The sequence below is a fragment of the Lates calcarifer genome, linkage group LG7_2, assembly GCF_001640805.2.
Source record: "Lates calcarifer isolate ASB-BC8 linkage group LG7_2, TLL_Latcal_v3, whole genome shotgun sequence".
Taxonomy (NCBI): domain Eukaryota; kingdom Metazoa; phylum Chordata; class Actinopteri; family Centropomidae; genus Lates; species Lates calcarifer.
The window spans coordinates 3,478,464-3,501,363 of NC_066854.1; the positions used below are offsets into that span (position 1 = coordinate 3,478,464).

At 42.6% G+C, this 22,900-nt stretch overlaps 1 protein-coding gene across 1 annotated transcript; it reads left to right on the forward strand.

Annotated features, from left to right (window-relative positions):
* Positions 1 to 8,887: 8,887 nt before the first annotated feature.
* pou3f3b (POU class 3 homeobox 3b) lies at positions 8,888 to 12,351 on the forward strand. Its single transcript, XM_018661211.2, has 2 exons — positions 8,888 to 10,819; positions 11,161 to 12,351. The coding sequence occupies exons 1-2, from the start codon at positions 9,608 to 9,610 to the stop codon at positions 11,257 to 11,259; spliced, it is 1,311 nt and encodes a 436-aa protein (XP_018516727.1). The 5' UTR covers positions 8,888 to 9,607; the 3' UTR covers positions 11,260 to 12,351.
* Positions 12,352 to 22,900: the final 10,549 nt, after the last annotated feature.

Sequence of the window (22,900 nt, forward strand, 5' to 3'; positions counted from 1 at the left end):
ACATAACAAACTTAAAAAGCAACAACTCAAATTCTAGCTTTGCTTTTACATCCTTGTTAGGTCCTGATTTTAGAGTTCCACATCCTTTACTTTCCAACCTGCACTGGTCCCATTAGAGCTGTAGATTTTCTGCTCATTTGCTAAGCATCATGGATCATCAGAGGGATGACGTTGGTACATGATGGCGAACAGTTTGTGCTGTCTATCTCTGCGTATGCATCACACCTGCACCCCGACACATGTGCATACTGTACAAACACACACAGGCTGGATAAACTAGGTAGCTCCCCCATACACAAGCAGGAATACTGCACACACTTACAGATAAACTAGATGCTATAGAAGCCACATGTGCAGCTTTCTGTGCTTTACAAGTGGAATATTAATAGATGCACACACACACACACACACACACACTCAGTGCATGTATTGTACACCCTGCAGGCCGGCTGCCTTCACCCCGAGAGGCCTGGCTCTGAGTCAGGGCGTCTCCAGTCACCCCTCATACCCCTCAGCTTATACATGGCAGCAACAGTATGTGAGCATGCAAGCATGTGTCTACAAACATACAACTGTGTGTGTGCATTGAGAGCCTGTGTGTGTGTGTGTCTGTGTAATGCGTGCGTTTGGGGGGTGGCAGGCTTTCCTCCAGAGCAATGCAATGAGGCCATCATTTATCCCTGATTGGGACGGAGGCAGTAGTGGTGGATTTGCGCTACAATGCCGTGCCCCATAAAGACAGAGAGACGACATTTCCTCCCCAATTCCCTCATGAATATCAAAGACGGAGGCAGCGCCACCACCACAGCAACACATAAGGAAAAATTACAGCCCTATTATTTTATTTGCATTACCTGTAATAGGCAGCATATTGGGTGCTGTATTTATTGCCTTATCAGCACCGGCTTTGGCTGTAAACATTTGCTGATTTATTAGCCATCCAGGCTTTGCCCAAACATCACACGTAATTACTTAGCAAATAGTGCAAAGACGGTATCTGGAATTTTTTTTGGTTGTTTTTACTACTTTGTGGGCTTTGCGATGGATTGACCAGACTTAGCTGAGAGAAAGCAGGCAGCTTTGGTGTTGGAGGTTGATGCATCTATCACAGATGGGGGGATCTTAGAGGCTAGTTTTTTCCCTGCTGCTGGCTCGGACCCAAACATGCCTATAGCCTCAACAGGGAATCAGAGAATGGCTGTTATTTGTACAGCTTTATATCCAGAGTCACTCCTATCAGGGATGTGGTTAGTGTTGTTTTTTTTCTCTACCTGAGCGCCCGCTTCCATCCAATTATGTTGTTTGTCTTCTCAAAGGCCTCAATACCTCTAGCTTTGCAACGCTCTCCCTCCCCTCCCTCCTTGCTCTTCCACACACTCTGTTCCACAAAGTTAGATAGAACTAGATCCATTAAGTTGGTGAAATGAGCAAAAAAAGCGCAAGAGAGGGTTACCCTAGGTGCGCCCGTTCTTCTGTTATCCAATTTTACTGGGATTTGGAGTGATTTGCGCCTGGCTCCCCGAGGGAAATAAATACTTTGATTAATGTAATCCTGGGCAGGGAGGTGCCACAATCCCCCCCCCTCTATCCTCAGGGAACGCCACTGTTTAACAAACAAAAACAAAAAGCAGGGACTATGGAGAGACATGCACAGTGGCTACAAACCAGGCTGCTGAAGACTTCTATAGATTTGATTTCTTGCGGATTTAGTTTATTTATTAATTACTCTGCTTAATAACACAATATCATTCTTGATTAGCATGTGTAATACAGCCTAATAGAATAGAAAAATACCAGCGTGTCCGTCTACTGATTTGCATACACAATATCGCTGTGGTTTGTTTTGATGCTGCTGCTGGAGGTGGCAGTGTTTAGGCATGTGTGTCCACGCTGATGTGTTTTACATCTGTGTGTGTGTGTGTGTGTGTGTGTGTGTGTGTGTGTGTGTGTGTGTGTGAGTTGCACAGAGAGAGAGAGAGAGGAAGAGGGGATGTGGCCGAGACTGTGAAGCAACCAACACCCAATGAGCGATGGGTGGAGGGGTTGAGGGTGGGGGTGGGGTGAAGCTGAAGACTGACAGACAAAGCTACCCACCCCACACACACACACACACACACACCTCCCTCAGACACACACATGCACACACTCACACCTCTCTCTCTCTCTCTCTCCACCACCCCTTTGACTCAGAAAGCTGCACTTCATCCTATCTTTGCCGATCTGTCCCCCGTCACTCACCTCCTCACCAGCCGGCACTAGTGGTTTTGTGTGTGTGTGAATGTGTGTGTGTGTGTGTGTCTCAAACAAGCACCTGCTTTTGGCTCAGGCCACGTAGATGACTCTTTTCTTCCCTTACGTCATTTTTTCACAAGAGAAAAAAACACATCTGTGCAACTATTTATTTTTAAATTAAATCACACCTCAACGTTATTTTTTTAGTTATATGTTATTATAAGGCGACTCATTTTAATCTGTTGCTCATTCTCCCTGTCCACAAATAAAAACTTAATTAATTTTGTCTGATTCAAACACTTTAATATTCCACATTTTTAAAAAAAAATCTATTATAATAATTAAAATTAATGCCAAAACACACATCACTAATAAAAAGCACACACTTGTAAATACTAAACACACCCCTGCCTTTTTAACTACATGTTTTACACCACAGAACCCTATTTTAGGCCAAATTATGACATCCCTATTGATTTCCAATCCTGAATCAATACTGGCTGTGCTGATACAGGTCTGAGCCCATGACTCATGGTGAAATGAGCACAGAGCACCACCAAAGAGTCCTGTGATAACACTAAACATATAATCTTTACCTGCATGTCAGCCCATTTACAAGCTGGTGGGCACAGCGCTGCAGCTGCTAATACAGGGCAATTACTAACCCCACGCGGTGGAATAAAAGCTGTATATAACTCTATATTGCTCTTTATTAATAGAATATTAATAAAGTGCCTCTGTCTCGTTTGAATGGGTTAAGAAAAAATCCCATTCATGTCTGAAATTGAAGGCATGTTTAATGCTTACACTGATATTCAGTGTAGCCCATTTAATTAACGGTATAGTAGCTACATTATCATTTAAGTGCTTCAAGTTGGATTCGGCTTTAAATCAACGTTTGGCCTGACGTGAGACGCACTCAACGTATGTCGTCTCGGATTAGTGACTGGACCAAGGGGAAGAAAATAAATTATGTAGCCCATAGGCAACTTAAGTAGGCTGTAATTAAAACGGCAGGAATTGCATCAATTTAATCTGAATATTGTAAAGCAGGGGTGCAGCGGAAGCTACAGGCACCTACACTGGGTTTAGCCACCTTTTCCAGGGTGACATAAATCTGTATGTCAGGTGTGATGAGTTTATGGCGGCTGTGTGGAGCAGAATCAAAGTGATGAGACTGTGAGGATGTTTTATGAAGGAGGGTGAACAGATTAATGTTGTAGGTAAATTGATTTTTGTTCATATTGGTGATTTTATCTCGCCAATTGGACATTTTTATTGATCATATTTTTATTTTTACATATTCTTTTAAATTAAATCACCTTTAAAACAGCAGAACAGAACCACTTCCTTGTCGCCACACCCGGGTTTTTTTCAGATTTAAATCCGTGTTCCGGTGCACATGCATGCAGGCTACATGTGATATATTTTCCCCCTGACTGGGGAAATGCAAGTTCATGAAAGCATCTTGATAAATTAGACAATCTGCTCCTGGAGGAATAAATAAATGGCCTCCTGCTACCAATAACCGTCATTGTTACACCATGACAGAATGGGTGCATAATGCAGAGTAATAACGCACAGTGCTGCTTTGATGCTTTGTTGCTGCTGCTGCTGCTGCTGGTAGCAGTGATGATGACGATGATGAAGAGTAACGCTGGATAGTGCAACACTAAATGGCCGGTCAAGCACGCGGAGAAATTGCAATGCACTAATTCCCGGGATGATTCATGAGTCCTGCCCAGCCCTCATTTGCTAATAATTCTTAAAGTCGCCGGTTAGTCATATGTTTCCACAAAGACCTGCTGGCTCAGACTTATGGCTTATAGGCTACTGCAGATGGCGACTGGCTTAAAACAGCGCGCGGGGCCTATCTAATCACAGGCTATTTGCATATCAACTAGGACTGCGCTGTCATTGATAGGCTGCTGTCACAGGCGTGTGCTGATCAATACAGCAAGGTTTACTCCTGCTACTGATGGCGCGTGGTGGGATATGTGGAAATAATGCACGTGCGTGTCCTGCTTGTGATAAAAAATGAGTGGGATATGTGTAAAAATTGGATAATTAAATTAAGGTGTTTTAAATTGCCTATGGGATTGAGGGATGAACCAGGATGTAGTCTGAGCCCTGGTTATTTTTCGTGTTTGCTGCTCTGGTTCTGACTTGTTTATGCAAGAGCAGGAATTATTCTACGGCTGCTGTATTTATGAAAGAGCTTCATATGTACAGCCTCAGTGCGTGATACTGTTTTCCTATAGAGGCCTCTGCAAATCTGTCCCCAGTCATTTTCCTCCTCTATAACCCTGTGATATCTTCATTACCAATCCTGCCATCAATTCATGTCTGTTCAGGAAACGGTGGCCATAAAAACACCATGAGAACGCACCTATACACTGCAAAAAATATATGCATGCATCTTATGAGTGGCATTCAGTCTCACTTTAAAAAAAGAAAACAGTCAGTGGCTCACAGTGAGGTGGTTACAGTGCAAAATATCTTTAGCAGCTTGTTAAATAAAAAAATCAAATGTTCTTTCTTGAAAACTACTTCTCAGAGGAAAGTTAAAAACTGTACAGGTGGAATCAGCTCAGCATGGTCAGACTTTTATTTTGAAAAATAAATAAATACTCACACCTAATTACAATAGAAACATGAGAATTATTTTTGAATTTGACATAAAGATGGATGGTTTTTTGCAGTGTAGGTTTTTACATATTTGCAGCATTTGCATCACGAGTGAGCGCGACACCTGGCGGCAGTTATGATTTTATTATTATTATTTATGATGAAGCCAACAATGACTTCCAATAATATTTCACCTCCAGCCTGAGTGAAGCAACAGCTATCCACAGCTCATTCTAAATACACGATTCCCTCATTTCCTTTAAGTCAAACCTGTAAAAGATGAAACCAATCAGAATAATTTGTCGACTATTTCCATATCGAAAGTAGTGCGTTACTTTACTTTTCAGTTACGCACCACAGTTTGTAATATCGCGATAACTTAGGTGCCTCTCTAACCCAGTTACCAACCAGGTTTAAAACCAAAGTAACGTTTCCACTGAGGTGAAGTAAGACAGCCACAGATAAACTGTGATAAAAGCTGCATGAGACGGTGACACAGTCACAGCCTGAGAATTACAACTAAAACTACAAAAGCACAATTAGAGCGAAAATAGCAGCGTGTTATTTCCCGTTCCACGCGTGGAGTATTGGCGTTACTGTAACGCGTTACCGCCCAGCACCGGTGCTGCTGCTGCTGCTGCTTGGCCCGGGACAACCGAGGCTCTTTTCATCTCGACTCCAGTGCACAAACATACAGCTTAATGCGACTAGTGTTCCCCCCTTTTATTGGGCTCACCATGGCGACCAAGTGCTGGGCTCAGAAATGCACTCCCCATCAATGAAGGGAGAAGGAGTTAACCCGTGAGAAAAAAATAATATAAAAGCAAAAACCAGAAAATTCGGGTTAATGTGTGATAGACCGTCAGTGATAGACTTTGTGAGTTGTGGCAGAAAGTTGTGACAGACTGAAATGATGTGTTTTTAGCTCTAAGGATGATGCTGTCTGCTTAAGTAATTGCTTGTGACCGGATCTCTTTTTTTACATCTGCGCATTTTTTTATTTCTTAGAAAAATCAGTCGTTTTAGTTTGAGTTTTCCTGACATTTCTGTCCTTGGAGCAGCTCCAAAACAAGAAAACAGAGAAACCGGTCGACATTCATTCAAATCCAGGCTATTTATAAGCAATCACGAGCTTCGTCTGCCTTGATGAGTGCAGTTTAGGAGCGGGCTGCGGTCGCGCGGGCTGCTGCTGCATATAAACTTTAAACAAACTTTGCAGCGGGCGAGATCGATTTATATTAAACGATTTCATATTGCACTTGCCTACGCGATCCCTCTGGAGGATTCAACCGAGGGGTCTCTCTCTCTCTCTCTCTACCTCACCCCCCAGCCCTCCTCCTCCTCCTCCCCCCTTCTCTCTCCCTCTCTCCCTGCTTAAAATGTGATTGATTGCACTTTTCTTCGGTGGACATTCACTACAAAACAGCTCAGCTTATCCATCTGGCCGCTATTTATATAAAAAACCAAAAAAAAAAAGAGAGAAAGAAAAAGCGAGGGCGCAAAAGCAAACAGCGGCGCGCGTATTGATTTTTACGCATTCATGGGAGAAAAAAAAGGGAAAGGACACGCATTTGAAATTCGGTTTTAAATATAAGTTACAGAAGATGTGGCCGCACATCGGCGCAGAAATATCATTTAAAGCAACTAAGAGTCTGTAAGGAAGGAAGCGGTGTTGGAGCTGCAGCAGAGAACTGCGCGAGAAGGCGATAAACTCCAACATTCCTCGAGCGTAAAAAGAAAATCCGCATAGATAATTGTTGACTTACCTTGTGTCCAAGAAAAAGGGGGAAATAGCTTCACATTGTTCACACGCAGTCTGTAAATGGTTATCTCCCTTTCCCTACGACTCGGTGCTCCCTAAGATTTTCTTTCCTCTGCCTCAACTGAGCAGGAGCACTCCTCGGCTCCCGCTATTATTTTCACTAAAATATATGAAAATTTATGCAAATGAAAATCAGCACTAACTGTTCGTCTCTTGTTATACTTGGGGATGATTTTTTTTCCTCTCCCCCCTTTTCTTTCTTTCTTTTTTTCCTTGCATACAAAATAAATGAACTCCCCCAGCAGGGAACTTGGGGACCTTTTTATAATAAGCAAATAAATAATAAACACATCATATATCAGAGAGGAGGTTTTTTATATCTGCGCACGGTGGTTTCGGGGAGCATTTCTGAACTGGCTTTTGACTCACCCTTTATATATATTATGTCTTTTTTTTCGTTTTTGAAGGGTTATCTCGTGCATGGAGCCCTCTCCTCTCCTCTGCATACGTACCCTGGGTGTCACGTTTCTGCTGGCCGCCTGAGACGCCCTTTCAAAGCGTGCAGTGTGGATTGAACAGCAGTAATTTAGACAGAAATCCTCACTGTATATTAATGAATAGAGGGGCCCCATGGCTCTGGCCCCTAGCCTGCCTATTCAATGTAAACAAATCCACGAGGCTCCCTCGGTTTTGAGCCCAGTCCAAATTAAATCTACTGGGATGAGAAGAAGAAGAAGAAGGGGGGCACTGGCGTGGAGTACACTACTACTACACTGCCTTATATTCACCCTTAAATCCCTTTTGCAATAAAATCTTTGCATCATCAGCTTTGCTTTGCAGAGCTTCTGAGGTTTAACACATGACATGTGCTTCTAACCTACGTACAAAACACACCTAATCCTGACAGGGACTCACCTGCCACAGGCCCTGCTTCGGCCAGGTGCAGCAGGCTGCAGACACCTCCACACTCAAACCACCGGGTAGCGGTGGGAGCCGTATATCTGGCACTTGTTACCACCCATGGGTGCGTCCATATAGGGGTCCCACGCCCTGACAAACCACCCCCCTCCCATTCTTCTCTGGGGTTGTGTGGTCATCCTGAGGGATGGTGCACATGTTATGTTAAGGGAGATTTTTCTCCAGCTTCGTCACCTCCCCTCCACACACACACACACACAAAATCCCCCCAAGGACTGCTCAGTTTGCCCCTTGTTTTGGTTGCCACTTTCCTCTTTTCACTGTGCCTCAGTGAGGTTGCCTGTGCGCTGCATTTCCGCATGGAAGCATCCCCGCAACCTTTGTGCGTTAACTCCTGAGGAGCCGATGCAGGGCTGCACTTGTCCCCTCTCTCTCTCTCTCTCTCACATACTGCTCTGAGGTGCATCAACTTCAGCTGCAGAATGATGGTTTTACTGGATTAAAATCACAACTTTGTATCCTCTTAAACTTTAAATTATGACAAAACACTTTGTCTAAGCATTTGACCACAACATGCGTCTCATCAAGCCATGTAGGTTCATACAACAAGATTAACCATGTACCACTGAGGGCACCTTTTGTCTTCCACTCTAAGCCTTAACTATATTTTTCATCAGTGGCCCAGAGGGAATTGAATCCCTAACCATGGCAGCATTGTATTACACAATCAGGTCAGGTTTGCAGATAATTAGAATTGTCACCAATAGATTGTAAAATGTCAGAATGAAGCCAATTGCATGAAGAAAAACAGGGTAAACCTATATTTTATTGACTGAATAGAGTTTATCCTTCTGTCTGAGCTGACATGAGTCTGTCTGGTGTTAAAACTTCTTCTTTCAAACAGGTGTACTTCTATATAAACACAGAGGGAAGCCTGTATTTAAGCTTTTCTGATATAAAACACATCATTCTGTTGGTTTGACTCACGATGATCACAAACTAGAGGTCACAGTTTATCGACTCTTTTATTTACCCCCCCACCCCTGTTTGTGTACTAGTATCTCGCTACTATTTACTACCAAGTTGTCTTCCCCCGTTTTGTTTGGACTGCAATTAAAAACCAGCCAATTGGAACAGCCGGAAGGAGGGCCTCGTGCAGCCCGGAGCAAGGCTGGCGAGAGCTGCCAATCACACCCCGGGTAACCAATCAACGGGGACGCACGGGGTAAACATCCGCGCGTCGTCGGGAACTCGCGGAGTGGTGGAGGGAGAGGGTGGGGGGAGAGAAGGGAGGGGGGAGGGGGCGGGGCTACACGGCCTGTCAGGGAGAGAGAGGGAGAGAGAGAGAGAGATATAGAGAGAGAGAGGTGGAGAGAGAGAACAAGCGAATGAGAGAAGAGGCTCGCAAGCAGCGCCGTGCACTGTTATACTGGACTGTACTTCAACGGGAGTTTGCGGTTTGGCAGGTTTATATACATCAAAACAGAACAAAGAGAGAGGCTCTACAGTGCTATAAAAGAAGAGAGAGAAAAGAATAAAGCGAGGGAGAAATCTCGGCGACTGAATTACAAAAGAACTAAGGACACTCTGCTAATGTTTTTCACATCCAAAGGGGACATAAACTGGGACTTTGTACATTGTGGAGAATTTGCGAGGCTTTTTGTTTTTTGCGACCTCCAAAAGTTTGTTTGGGACAACTCCTTTTTCCTGTATATTTGAATTTTAATGCTCACAATTTTCATCCCGGCGCAGAAACTTTCCAAACGGACTGCACATGGTTTCAAAGGGCTTTTGAGAAAACCTGGATTTTTATTCCTCCATATCCATGCAGAACTGTTTGAAGTAGAATGTTGTAAATACATGCGGATTTTATTCAGTTTTCTGCCACCGCTTTTCAAGGTTTTTTGGCGTCTTTTTTTTTTTTACGCACGTCGATGGTATTTGCCAAAAACCTACCCATACTTTTAAAGTTTGAATAATTCATGAGATACAATTTGCCCGCTCGAAAGAAGTGACTGTAAAAAGGGAGGGGGGTTATCCACAAACATATTCATAAGGGTTGACGGAATGGCCACCGCGGCTTCCAATCCTTATCTGCCCAGCAATAGCATCTTATCGTCCGGCTCTATCGTGCACTCTGACTCCGGAGGTGGTGGCATGCAGCCGGGCAGTGCTGCGGTTACCTCGGGGTCTGGGGGCTACAGGGGAGACCCCTCGGTCAAGATGGTACAGAGTGACTTTATGCAAGGCGCAATGGCAGCGAGCAACGGGGGACACATGCTGAGCCATGCCCATCAGTGGGTGACATCCCTCCCGCACGCCGCAGCGGCCGCAGCTGCAGCCGCGGTCGCTGCAGCTGAAGCCGGATCGCCCTGGTCGTCGAGTCCCGTCGGGATGACGGGCAGCCCGCAGCAGCAGGACGTGAAAAACTCCGGCAGAGACGATCTGCACACGGGCACCGCGCTGCACCACAGGCCCCCTCACTTAGCTCCCCACCAGACTCACGCCGGGGCTTGGGGGAGCACGACTGCGGCTCACATTAACTCCATATCCGGGGGCCAGCAGCAGCAGCAGTCGCTGATCTACTCCCAGCCGGGGGGGTTCACTGTGAACGGGATGCTGAGTCCTGGGAGCCAGAGCCTGGTACACCCGGGCTTAGTGAGGGGGGACACCCCGGATCTGGACCACGGCAGCCACCACCACCACCATCACCACCAGCATCCGCATCACCAGCACCACGGCGGCGTCAACAGCCACGACCCGCACTCGGACGACGACACGCCGACCTCGGACGACCTGGAACAGTTCGCCAAGCAGTTCAAACAGCGGAGGATCAAACTGGGCTTTACGCAGGCGGACGTCGGCTTGGCTTTGGGCACCCTGTACGGGAACGTTTTCTCTCAGACAACCATTTGCAGATTCGAGGCTCTGCAGCTCAGCTTCAAAAACATGTGCAAGCTCAAGCCTTTGTTAAACAAGTGGCTTGAGGAGGCCGACTCGTCCACCGGCAGCCCCACCAGCATCGACAAGATCGCGGCGCAGGGGAGGAAGCGAAAGAAGCGCACGTCCATCGAAGTGAGCGTCAAGGGGGCTTTGGAGAGCCACTTCCTAAAATGCCCCAAGCCCTCGGCCCAGGAGATCAGCACCCTGGCGGACAACTTGCAGCTGGAGAAAGAGGTGGTTAGAGTGTGGTTTTGCAATAGGAGACAGAAGGAAAAACGGATGACGCCCCCAGGAGTGGCACAGACGCCGGAGGATGTGTACTCTCAGGTCGGCAATGTGAGTGCAGAAACACCGCCCCCCTCCATGGACTGCAAAAGAATGTTCAGTGAAACATAGAACAGCACACAAGAATATTTTATATGAAATTAAACTGATTAAAAAACATACAGACTATCGCCAGGATAGCCAAATTTTTTGATACTGTGATTGTGAGGGAATATGAATAAGACTGCAAATGTGTTATCTATTTTTCACCAGAAAAAAACAGAAAGAAAAAAAACAGCAACCTTTCCCCCCTTTTTCCTCCCAATCCCCTCAGAAAAAAAACGCACCGTTAACCTTCTTCCAGGCCCTAAAATGTCTTAACCTAAAAGGTTCCTTCTGCTTTTTTCTTTCAGGGGCATTTTTTAGTAGATTACTTAAAAGATGCAAGTGAAGCGAGCGACCAGAGGGTGACAACTACAAGTTCATTCCACCAGGTAATTTTGGCGCATTAAAACACACCGAGAGGAAACCAAGCATTGTTTTTTATGATTTTTTCTCTTCCCTCCACTTCCAAAAAATATTCCCCCTTCATTATCCTGTGTTTGATTGAAGAAAACAAAGGAGCAGGCATTTTGTATATTTAGAAATGGGACTGAACCGCCTACCCCACCTCCTCCTCTTCTCCCCCCTCTCCTCTCCCTCTCTTCCAATGCCCAACAATAACAAGAGGGGGGAAAAACTGCAACAATATGAAGAAGAGTGACATCCACGAAGCTTCCATCATGATTTACAGCAATTACATTTTTTTTCTGAGGTGGATTGCATGGTTTCGTTTGACACACACACGCACGCGGAGGATTAGGGATTTTTTGTTTTTCTCTCCCCCATGTTGAGGCCCTCATGAAAGAAAAGACAACCAGGACCAGGACTGTCCCCCCTCCCTCCTTCCTCGCCTGATCTCAAAGATCACCTTCTTTGGGTTTTTTTTTAATTATTATTATTTAATGGACTTTGACACCGTGAGTGGATTTCTTCTTCTTTTTTCCAACAAATAGAGCATAAGACATTTGAAAAGACTTCAGCTGCACTTATTTGAGAAAAAAAATCTGAAAATCTGTTGCCAAGTGTGACTGAGTGGGTGCTGTGGATATACTATTAATGCTGCCCTTTCTAAGCAGTATTCTTTGGTAGGTTTTAATAAACAAAAACTCTGTAAAGCCGGCAATATAGATCACTAGATCAGATACTGATCTGAGTTATTTACTTTATATTTTTCATCAGAATGACTTGTTTTAATATTTTATTCGGAATACATATGAATTATTCCAAACGGTAATTTATTTTCCCCCCAAGGAACTTGTGTAAGATGCTTTCCCCTTTTTCTTGTTTTATTTTTTTTCCTTTATATATTTTTTTTGTTGTTGCCCTTATTTGTTTTCATTTTGTATTATCGTTTCTAAAGGAGCACAAATCATCATAAGCTGACATTGACCGTTGTTCTAGGTAATAAGGGTATATTTTGATGTGATCATTTGATTGTAATTTAATTTCAGTAGTGGTTCCGTACGAGCTGATTGAGACACAATAAATTTGTTAGAATGAAATGCAGTCATCCTGTGTTTTGAAATTTATACTCCTACCGTAAATATTTGTGTCTTTTATTTTGGAAGGGGGAATTACCCTGTGTGCTATTTTTTGCATGCAGAAGCTAATGAAGAAAATGGTGGACTATTTTGTCCCAGATGAAGCTGCGAGCTAATAATAACCTCTGTTATAATAAAGCAGAGCAAAGGCTGTGTAGAGAATGGAAATATTCCACCTTTAAAGCTGCAAAATGTGATTTTATTTATTTAATAAATATAAAAACGATCGTATTTATATAGAATTCGCGGGTTTAAGAGCTCATACGATCCCACGTTATCGTCTGAGCTTAAATAAATGTCCACCACGGTTTGTTATCATGATCCCATAACTGTATATTACCATTTAAATGAAACAGTGCGGCTGCAGTTGCAGGGCCTGCACAATGGCTCGTCTGTTTGTTTACATCTGCTGCCTCTTCAGGCCTTGGGCAAAAAGCACGAGCCCATAACCTCAGCCTGCAGCATGGACGACTTATATTCTGTAGTAGGAAAACCAAAATTAAAGAGCATTGACATTTCTTATAGAGAGAGAAAAATCGAACGGGTAATAGACGCGTCCATGTTGTGTGTGTGAGTGTGTGTGTGGGGTTGATGTATAGCCCTGACTGCATGTTATGTAATATTTACGTTGCAGCTTATATAGTCCAGACACTGCATCACACCACACTGATAAACACCTAATTATCAGGCTGCTTTATGAGCGACCTCTTCAACACAAAGCTCTAATCTGCAAAATAATTGATTTACATTCACCGGAATAACAAAAAGCAGCATTAAGCTGTCTGCTCTGAAGATTATGAATGAGTGCAGGAACTAAAAGTGTCCTAATGCTTCCCCAGCTCAGCCTCTGCAGGTGTGTTCTCCAGGTACTGTGTTAACTCTGAGCTGACATGTTGTTGTTTTAGTATCCGGGGCACTGGGTCACACTCAGCTTATTGACTGTGTCTGTCCAAAAAGCTGAGCTCAGCCCCTCATGGCTCAGCCTCCAGTACAGTGTAGATACTGAGGATGAAAACAGTGAAGGGCTGTTTGACGCGGATTAATATCACGACTGTTGTGTGTCAGGACTTTTTGACAGGGCTTGGAGCGGAGGGGTTTTTGCGGGACAGGCCCAAGAAAGCATGAGAAAATAGAGGCACTGATGTAGCGCGTGTGACTGTTCTGTATTATTCTATTTCCCGTAATAATACTAAATGACTCAGGCTGTACTTTGGCTGTGCTTTATAATTTATTTTATTTCTAACAACTGGACTATTTTTCGTCACGGCTGCACTAAGAGGCAAACGTCTTCCTGGGTTTCAAACTTTTTTTTTCTCTCTTGCACGCCTATTCAGCAAAACTCACAAAACGTGTCCTCGCGCTGCAGGATTTGAATTTCGCGGATGATTTCCCATACTAGTTGCTTAGCAACTGAATTCAATGATATAGAGAAGTAGGCATCATTTTTCTTTGTCTCCATTAGTAAAAGTGGCAGCAGAGACACGCCATAACACGCAGCCCCTCAAAACTTTCTACATCCCACTACATTTATTTACAAATGGCGTTAAGGTCGTTTCGCAAGGTCGTTTTAAAACGTTAAAGAAAATAATTGAGGCTAATTATGAGGCAAAATAAGCTTAGACTGCTCATTTATTTGTATTTAAACTAAAACTGTTGCATGATAGAAAAACAATAATATGCTTTTCTGTCACGTGCACATGAGGCTGCACTGTGGCCTGATGTTGTTTATATATGTCCTTTGCTCATTATGTATGCAGTTCCTGCTTCTCTGTAGAAAAACCCAATGCAAAGTCACATGACCCGCTAAAATAAGCCTGGCCAACTCACAAGACCTTCACCACAGAGAGGAACACTGGAGGTTCCTCTCTGTTCTCCTGCAAGTTGACTACTACAAATCCCAGACCTGCGCGCGTTTACACGCATGTGGATCCCACAAAAAGCAGCCTGCAGCTTGCATGGCTTTTTAGAAAATATACAAATCTAGTGAGAGTTTTTTTTTAACCAAAGGCGACACAAAAAAGAGTTTCAAATCTCATAATGGGTTTTGATCCGCCTATTCTCCAACAGCTTTGCTTTTTTCATGGGTCTTCAAAACCACGTTGGCAGCATGCAGCATGGGTGTGTATACGGCAGGCCCTACGCGTTTATGTGTGTGTTAGTGTGTGTGCACCGGTATGTTCAGGCCCTGGGAGCATTTTTTTTTTGTTTTCCCCCCTCGCCAGTGATTTAGGACGCCAGTGGCCCCAACGTGGCTCGTCGCGCCCATTCGCTCTAATTAAAGCGGGCTCGTTGTCACAGCGCTCTGCCCTTTAAAACAAGACCTGAGCGGTGCAGGGGAAGTGGAGGGATCTGTCCTATAAAAACCAAACTTTTTCATGTCTACTTATTGTTCATATTTCACGTGGCTGTCAACAGCGTGCGCCCTTCAATCAGCCACTGACACTGACATCAAATATGGCCACATAAATCTAATAAAATAATCTAATTCCACAGATTTATATTTTATACAGACTCCTGAGCAAATAATAGTCTTTAAACCTAACTTGAGTGTATTTCATTATTTAACTGCTGCTGATTTACAGCTGTAAATATGATGTAACGTGCTTATAACGTTCATTTAACACACTTTAGTTCACTTTTTAATTATAACACGTCTTTAATTATATTTACTATCAGTGTACATGTCTGTGTAGAGGGTGAAAGCACCGTAAACACAGGCTGTTTATACTTTTAATAAGGTTTAATATATCATACACTGGTGTAGTTACACCAGCAGTCGTGTTATGCTTCCACTGGATGTCACTTACACAGAGTAAATCCACTGACATGTATATAGCAGGTCGGTGTCAGGCTCATTCCGACCTGGTGAAAACGTGCATATACACAATAGTTCCCCCCTCTCTCTCTCTCCCTCTCTCATACTGTATTTACTCCACGTGTCGAGCACATGAATATGGATTATTCTGAGCTGCTCTCCACAGGGAGCCTTCCTCTTTCACGTCCACATGGATTTATCTCTGCTGCAGAAGAAGAGGAGACGCTCAGAAAATATCTCCTTCTGTCTGGTTGTGGCTGCTGACTTTTTGATCATTGTTATTATTATTACTGTTATTTTACAGTAAGTATAGGAGCTTATTTTTCTTTCATTCGCCCCGCGTTTGTTTGGTTTGATCACCGTGGAACCGCGATGCAAAAAAACTGTTTCACTTTTTTGAGATTATTCCGCCTTTGTTACATTATTCTAGTTTTTACATAATTAACTGCAGCAAATTAAAAGTTAAAGAATTTATAGCTTTAATTATTTTTTAACTAATTTTCTGTACATGTATCATCTTGTTATTATTTACAACAAAGCCAGTTGGCACAAGTTTGAGTTAATTTATATAAATAAATTAGCTTATTATTATTATTATTATTATTATTATTATTATTATTATTATTATTATTATTATTATATTAGAGGACACTTTTTCTCTTACTGTGACATTAAAATATTTTTAAAACCCCATAAAATTCAGGACAGTGTCTAAATAAAAGCATGAGATGATAACAGGCCCATACATGTAAACAGAGCTTATCAAGTGTCTGCTCTGGCAGCAGCAGGAAGAGAAGAAGAAGGAGAAGAAGAAGAGGAGGAGGACGTTTTTAAAATATGACGTGACTCTCGGGGGTTTCCTCTCTATAAATTGTGAAGGTCATGGTTTTCTGAGCAGGCAGGATGGATAGGTAGAGGAGGGGTGAATGGAGTCTGAAGGCAGCTCAGCCATACAGAGGTAATGTGCTTCAGCACCTCATCTGCCTGTCTGCATTTCAAACGCACATAAAGCCTGCTGTAGTCTCATGTTGTTGGTGGTGTTTTTACTCCCCTCTCTTCTTTCCAAATGCGGATTTAACGCCTTCAATGCAACAACGTGAGTGATTGTGTTAGCCTTAATTAACAATTCAAATACACTTATAACTAACAAACAGGAAAATAGCGCGGTTATTGATCATTTCTCACATGGATTTTCAAAATAAAGTGAGATGAAAAACGTTTTAAAAAAGTTTTAAAATTAAAATTGGTAAAGAAAAGTATAATATTCTTGTAGGTATCTATAGTGTTTGATTTTCTGATAATATTTTAATTTAATGTATCTCCAAAAAAACGTTTTAGTTTGTAGTTCCGTTTCACCGTTATATTCCCGTAATATTCTGTTCTTAATTATATTCCTGCTGTGAGATTTTAGAAAGCGTAACATTATCTAAACTATAAACAGTAACAGTGTAATATACGACATTTCTCTATAAATTTACTCCCATAATATTCCTTTTTGTAACTTTTACTTTATTTCTACTCTCTTGGCATCATCGTACTGACACTGAGAACTTTCTCAACACTTTACACACACAGTGCACACTGTTGTAATAAGTTGTGTTTTCTAGGGGAAGTTTTTTTGGCCGGAGAAAGAATCCCGGTTGGGTTTCTTGCTGTAGGTCAGTCTTCTACACACACACACACACACACACACACACGGATTTAAAGAGCAGAATTAAATGAATCAGATACATATTTGTTTGTGTGTGAGCAGCTTGTGTGTGCAGGTTCCTCCTCGGTCAGTAATTTATCTCGGTTGTGTTGCAGTTGTTCACTGAGAGAGATTTGGTGTCTTAACTGAAGGTTGCAGCAGTGACAAACAGGCCCACACCAGGACCAGGAGAATAGATTTCTATACTACATGAATGTTTGTATTTACATTATTTATCCCTGCTCGCAGATAAAACTTATTCTATTCATAATTAGGTTGCTCAGAAAATAGACTTATTTGTTTGTTACGGCCAGTGACAGACAAGAATCAGCATTTTAATAGTACAGTCACTTAAATAATTGCATTGAACACATAATTAATGTCGTTTTTTTCAAATTATTTATCACATATTTATCAGCATTAAGAACATGAATTAAATAATTATTTGTCAATATTTTTTCACGATAAAGGAAACTTTTACGTTACTAATATAATTCAGATGTGTTCACTATAAAACCCCCTCTCTTCTTGATGATGAAATCCACAGGAGTAAATGTCTCCTCTGCAGCTTCCCTGACCTTACAGCGCCACCCAGTGGCCGCCTGAGCTGACTCCACAATTCAAACGCTCCTGTCGTTATCTCCACCAGAATCAACTGCTAATCAAAATTAATTACTAAAGATGACATTTTGATGTGTGAAGATTTAGATTTTGTAACGGGGTGTAGCCACTTTACATGTTGTTTAAGGCAGAGTTTGTCTTTTTATGAACTTTACTCTGAAATTTCAGGCATGTACACATGAACAGGAAGTCTGTTTTAAAGGATTTTCCAGCCACATGACATTACTGTCATTAGAATATGTATTGTCACTGCTTGTTTACTGTCGTTTTACATAATGCAGATAATATCAGATGCTGATTTTAGTCTCAGTCAAGTGGATACATTATGTATCTTATGTGTTATTATATATTTTTTATTTGAGTTGTTAAGTTAAATACATGTCGACACCGTCCTGTGAAAATGTCAGTCTCTCCTTATCTACAAAAAACCACTCCTGTCTTCAACCTCCTGTCAGTTTCACATCATCCATTGTACTTTCAGAAAGGTTTATTTATGTGAAGAACACATAAAGGAGCGCTTCATCCAGCAGTTACTCTGGAAAAAATCACCAAATTTGGAAGCACATCGTTTTCACTGCTGCAGCAACAACATGTTAGCTCAGCAACTGAAACACATTTAAATGGGAAAAAAGCCATTTAATGTGACACTGCCCTGATATCTAGGAGATGCCGTTTCTCTCTTTTCCTGCTCTTTTGAATATATTCTGTTATAAAAGATAGATAAATTCTGATTGTTCAGCTTTTTATCTATCTATTTGGTTTGGGGAAATTCTCCCTCTTCTTAAGCGAAATAAACCATTTAAAAACAAATTGGATTATCTCCAAATGCTTTCTCACAATGGCTGTTTCTCTCAGCTCATACAAAGTTGACATTTTGGAATTACATGGGTTTTTCCTAAGTCATAGTTCTGGTACACACTATTTCTGAAGTTGTATCACCACCTTAATTAGTTTCCTGCAGAACTCTGTTGTGCAACTTTTCTGTTTTTATGCAGCTGTTTGTGTCAAATTAACCTCAGTCTCATACATGCAACCGTCTCGTTTCAGGGTCAAACACGTGCTCCACCCGATGCCGATGATCCGTCACAAAAGACGGCCCGGCCCTGCTTTATCAGTTGCCATGGGAACCAGGAAGCTAGTTAGTGATCTTTCACATCTTCTCCTGTTGTTTATTGGTGTGACATGATGAAGAGGCAGCTTTTCATTCAGCGCACATGTGTTTGGAAAGCATTGTGCAAAGGCTGTGATACTCTCTAAGAATTAGGGCTACTTTGTTGATGCCGATGGTTTCTACAATCACCCCCATGGATGAGGCTGCTGTAAGGTGGCATCTTGTGAAGCTTTACATGCTATATTTTACTTGTAGAAGAAAAATTACATCATTTAGTGAAAGTAAAAGTAGAAAAATGTGGGAGTCTTGCAATGAAAGAGTGAGCAAAAGTATTAAAAAGTGAAAGAGTTTCTGTTCATTATTCTGAGGAGTTGGTTCACTTGTGATTAGTCCAACTGCTCCTTTTTTTTACATTTTTATTTACATGTTATGACCATAACCTTGTGTAAAGCATCAGTCTCCAGGGGTCAGAGTTTGATAAAAGGTGTAACATTTCAAAGAAAAGATGCATTTAATGTGAATGCCCCTCTGAATAATTCTCCTACAGGAGCTTTCTCTGGCATGAGTGGCATCTGTACATAAAGTTATGTTTGAATATGACTGCCCAGTGATAGTAAGCGCAGCCTATGATGTAAAAAACTTCTCAGCCCCTACCCATAATCCCTCTCACCCAAGATATTGAACCCAGGCCCTGCGTCTCGCAGTGAGATTCTCAGCCGCTTCCAAAAAGCTCCCGTGTCAGAAAGCTGGTCAGCGTTTCAAAAAGGACTCCCTGACGTTTGTAGAGACTCGACGCCCGCAGCCGCCAAACGAGCCGGTGCCAACAATCGCTGTTTATGTTGGCTCTGGGAACCATCGTACAGGGGGAGAGGGATTCAGAAGTTGCCAAGTAATGACTTACTAACCTCAAAAAGCAGAAAAAGAAGAAGAGATTCTCCAAAGACGAGCCAGGACTTTCTGCTTCTGAGCACAAACATCACATGGAGGATGACTCCTTTCTTGGATAGATTCTGAGGCAGATGTTTTTGTAGTTGAGGCGTTGAGTTAATGCTTTTGGGGACAATTTTTGATGTTCACTGTTGAGTTTAGTTTGATTTCAGGATATTAAAGTTTTGACATCACCTAACCGAGATCAGTTAGATCAGAATCTGTTTTGGCTTTCTGAGACAGTTACAAATCCTTCCTCCGTCACATTAAATCATATACGTGTGTTTACAAGCATATGTGTGACTATGAATGTGCATTAATGTGTGTGTGTGTGTGTGTGTCTGTGTCCTGTCCTATCTGAGTCCTAGGCGGTGGTGAATCTCCACAGCAGGCGGATCAATGATTGGGGACAGAGACAGGGGTCGGCCGGTCCTCAGGGGTCCACCGGTGACATCTCCTGCTGCAGCTCGCCGGCCGGCCGCCAGCTCGGGTCAGCCATCCCAGCAGGCCGCTCTCTCTGGCAGCAGTTACCAAGGTGACAGCATGTCAGCGCAGCCCCGCAGCGCCGCTGAGGGCGGGAGGGTGAGGCGGAAGGGAGCGAGCGGGGAGCCCAATGCATCACCAGGTCTGATGGGTTTGTCAATACTGTTTAGATCCAGGGGGAGCCGGGCCCGCCGTGACACACACTGGGCCCCTCCAGAGAGCCAGCATCAACACACACACACACCTTCACCTGCAAACACACAGGCAAACATGGCAGAGAAAGGAAGTCTGTTGTATGAAAAGTGTTCAGATCTGAACATTTTGGTTTTGAAATACTCACCATACACACGCATAGCAGGACACACCAACCAGTTCTGTGTTGTAGTCTCATATTTAGGCACAAACATACAAGAAAGACTCAAAAAACGCACATGCAGTTGCTTGCATTTATGAAAGAACATGAACACTCATAACACAAACTTGTTTTTGTCATTTAGGAGGACATAATGCTGACTTTAATTCACTTCCAGGAAACTTAACCACCCTGTGCTTAACCCCAACACTAACCAGAAAAACAAGTCTTAGCACTAAAGCTTATAGTTTACCCTGCAGGGACCTGCAACTGTAACCCTGTAACATGATTAATACAAGTACCTGCACACACACATATACTGGACAATACACACACAGTGCACATGCAACATCCAGCATGTGTTTTGGCTTAGAAACACGCAACATGTACATCCACATACCTGTGACACAGGATACACATACAGGATTGTGTTGTTGTCTTTACACATTTCCACACACTCACATGTAGGCACGAAATACTAAAATGTCTCCTTCATATACAGTCATGAGCAAGTAGATACACTACATTGTCATTTAGGAGGACACTCATTGATTTACAATCATCACCTGGAGATTTGCTGTAACTGTAACCACAACACATCCAACCCCGAAACGTGACAAAAGCCAAATCTTAACCCTAAAATGTAATAGTTTACCTTGTGGGAACCAGCATTGATTTCCCACAGTATGAATGCATGTATTATGTATATTACATGTGCAGCAAATGTATTTAGACTCACAAACATTCATCATACACCTACACAACACACACATATTGTGTTGTGGTCTTATTTACTTGTCAGCAGTCTCACATTTTGGCACAAAAATACAGGAAAGACATGAAACAAATCATCATTCCCTGGAGACTTACCCTGGCTTTAACCATAACCACTACATGCCTAACCCCACCCTAACCCTAAAATTAAGCGTACCCTAACTTTAACCAAAAAACCAAGCATGCATCCCAATTTTCATACTACACACTAATTCTAAGCAGGTTTGAGTATGCCGTGTGTTCACACTGGAGACGTGACAAACCTACCTACTGAAAACATCAGTATGCACATTAAAGAGTGAACTGATGATGTGCACCATTTCCTCATGCACAAAGGAAATAGAAGTTTTACTCAGCTGCAAAAATATTTAATAAACTGCAAATGCTGGTGAGTCAGCTCCAGAAATATCTGAGAAAACAAAACGGAACATGTCAAATATTTGGAAAACCATTTTGCTTTTATTTGTTTTTGTTAAGTTCTAAAGTTTCATTACTGTCACGGCATCACTTTCTGTTTAAACTGTTATATGTTAAGTGTGTAGTATGGAGCTGGGAAACAGCCGAAGTTTAACCCTAAAACTGGAATTCTTCACCTTGTGGGGACCTGCTTTTTGAAGGGAGTCCTCACCATGTTCGTATTTGAACAGATTTTTGTCTCCATAAGATGACTAATACAAGTACACTTGCAAACACACATTGGCATGCATATAAACACTGATGTAGGCTTAGCAACACACATCATACACGCAAATAATTAGTAATAGTCTGTACTGTAGTGCACATCAACATTTAGGCATAAAAGTGCATGAAAGACATGAAAAACTCTAGACACACAGACATATGCTCCTGATAGTCAGAGACTGCATGGATGCATGGATTAAGCTGTCGGTGCAGGAGTCGAGAGCGAAGCGGCAGATAAACATTACTGTACTGTGTGCTGCAGGAGCAGAGAGAAAGAGGGAGAGGTGAAGGAAGAGAAAGCACGACTGTGCCGTCTGACTCTGTATCTCATTAACCAGAATGTGAGGGGGAGGGGGTGGGGGGTTGGAAAAGCAGCATCAGCTACGTTTGGCTCAGAGGGGCTGGCGGTGTAACCATTTCTAGGCCGTGGATTTAATAGATTACTAATGATCGGCCACAGGTATTTCCAAGTTAGATATTAGAGGCAGGTCCCTGGAATGAGATCATTTGCTAATCCGTCCATTTTCCCCTCTCTTGAAACCCACTTTGATATATGAGTAAGAGCAGGGTATACATGTTTGGATTCAAAGCAGTTAGTGTTAGTGTGTGTCTGAATGGGGGGAAGGAGAGGTTTACAGCTAATCTGGCGCTGCTATCTTGGTGTGGTGAAGGTGTTGTAAGTACAGAAGAGGAAGGTATGAGGATATACCGAGCACTCCTGATTCCTCGTAGGCTCTGTATCCAATCTGACCAATCCTCTTAGCGAGAGAGAGTTGAGCTCTGCCCTCCCCAGAAAACTCTCTTTTTCATTCAACCTATTATGTCAATGTTTAATGCCTGAGGAGGGAAAGGAGAGAGGTAAAAATATTATGACTGTAGCTTTGACAGAGCTTGTTTGCCACTAATACCAGAGTGTCGAACTGCTACTGTCAATTTGAAGCCACACGACAACGTCTGCGTCTGCTGCAGTTTCCCCCCTTTTTGTTACAGTAAACATGAGCTTTATGGCAAAGTGAAATGCCTGATTCTGATTTAAACAATTTACATGTGCAGCGC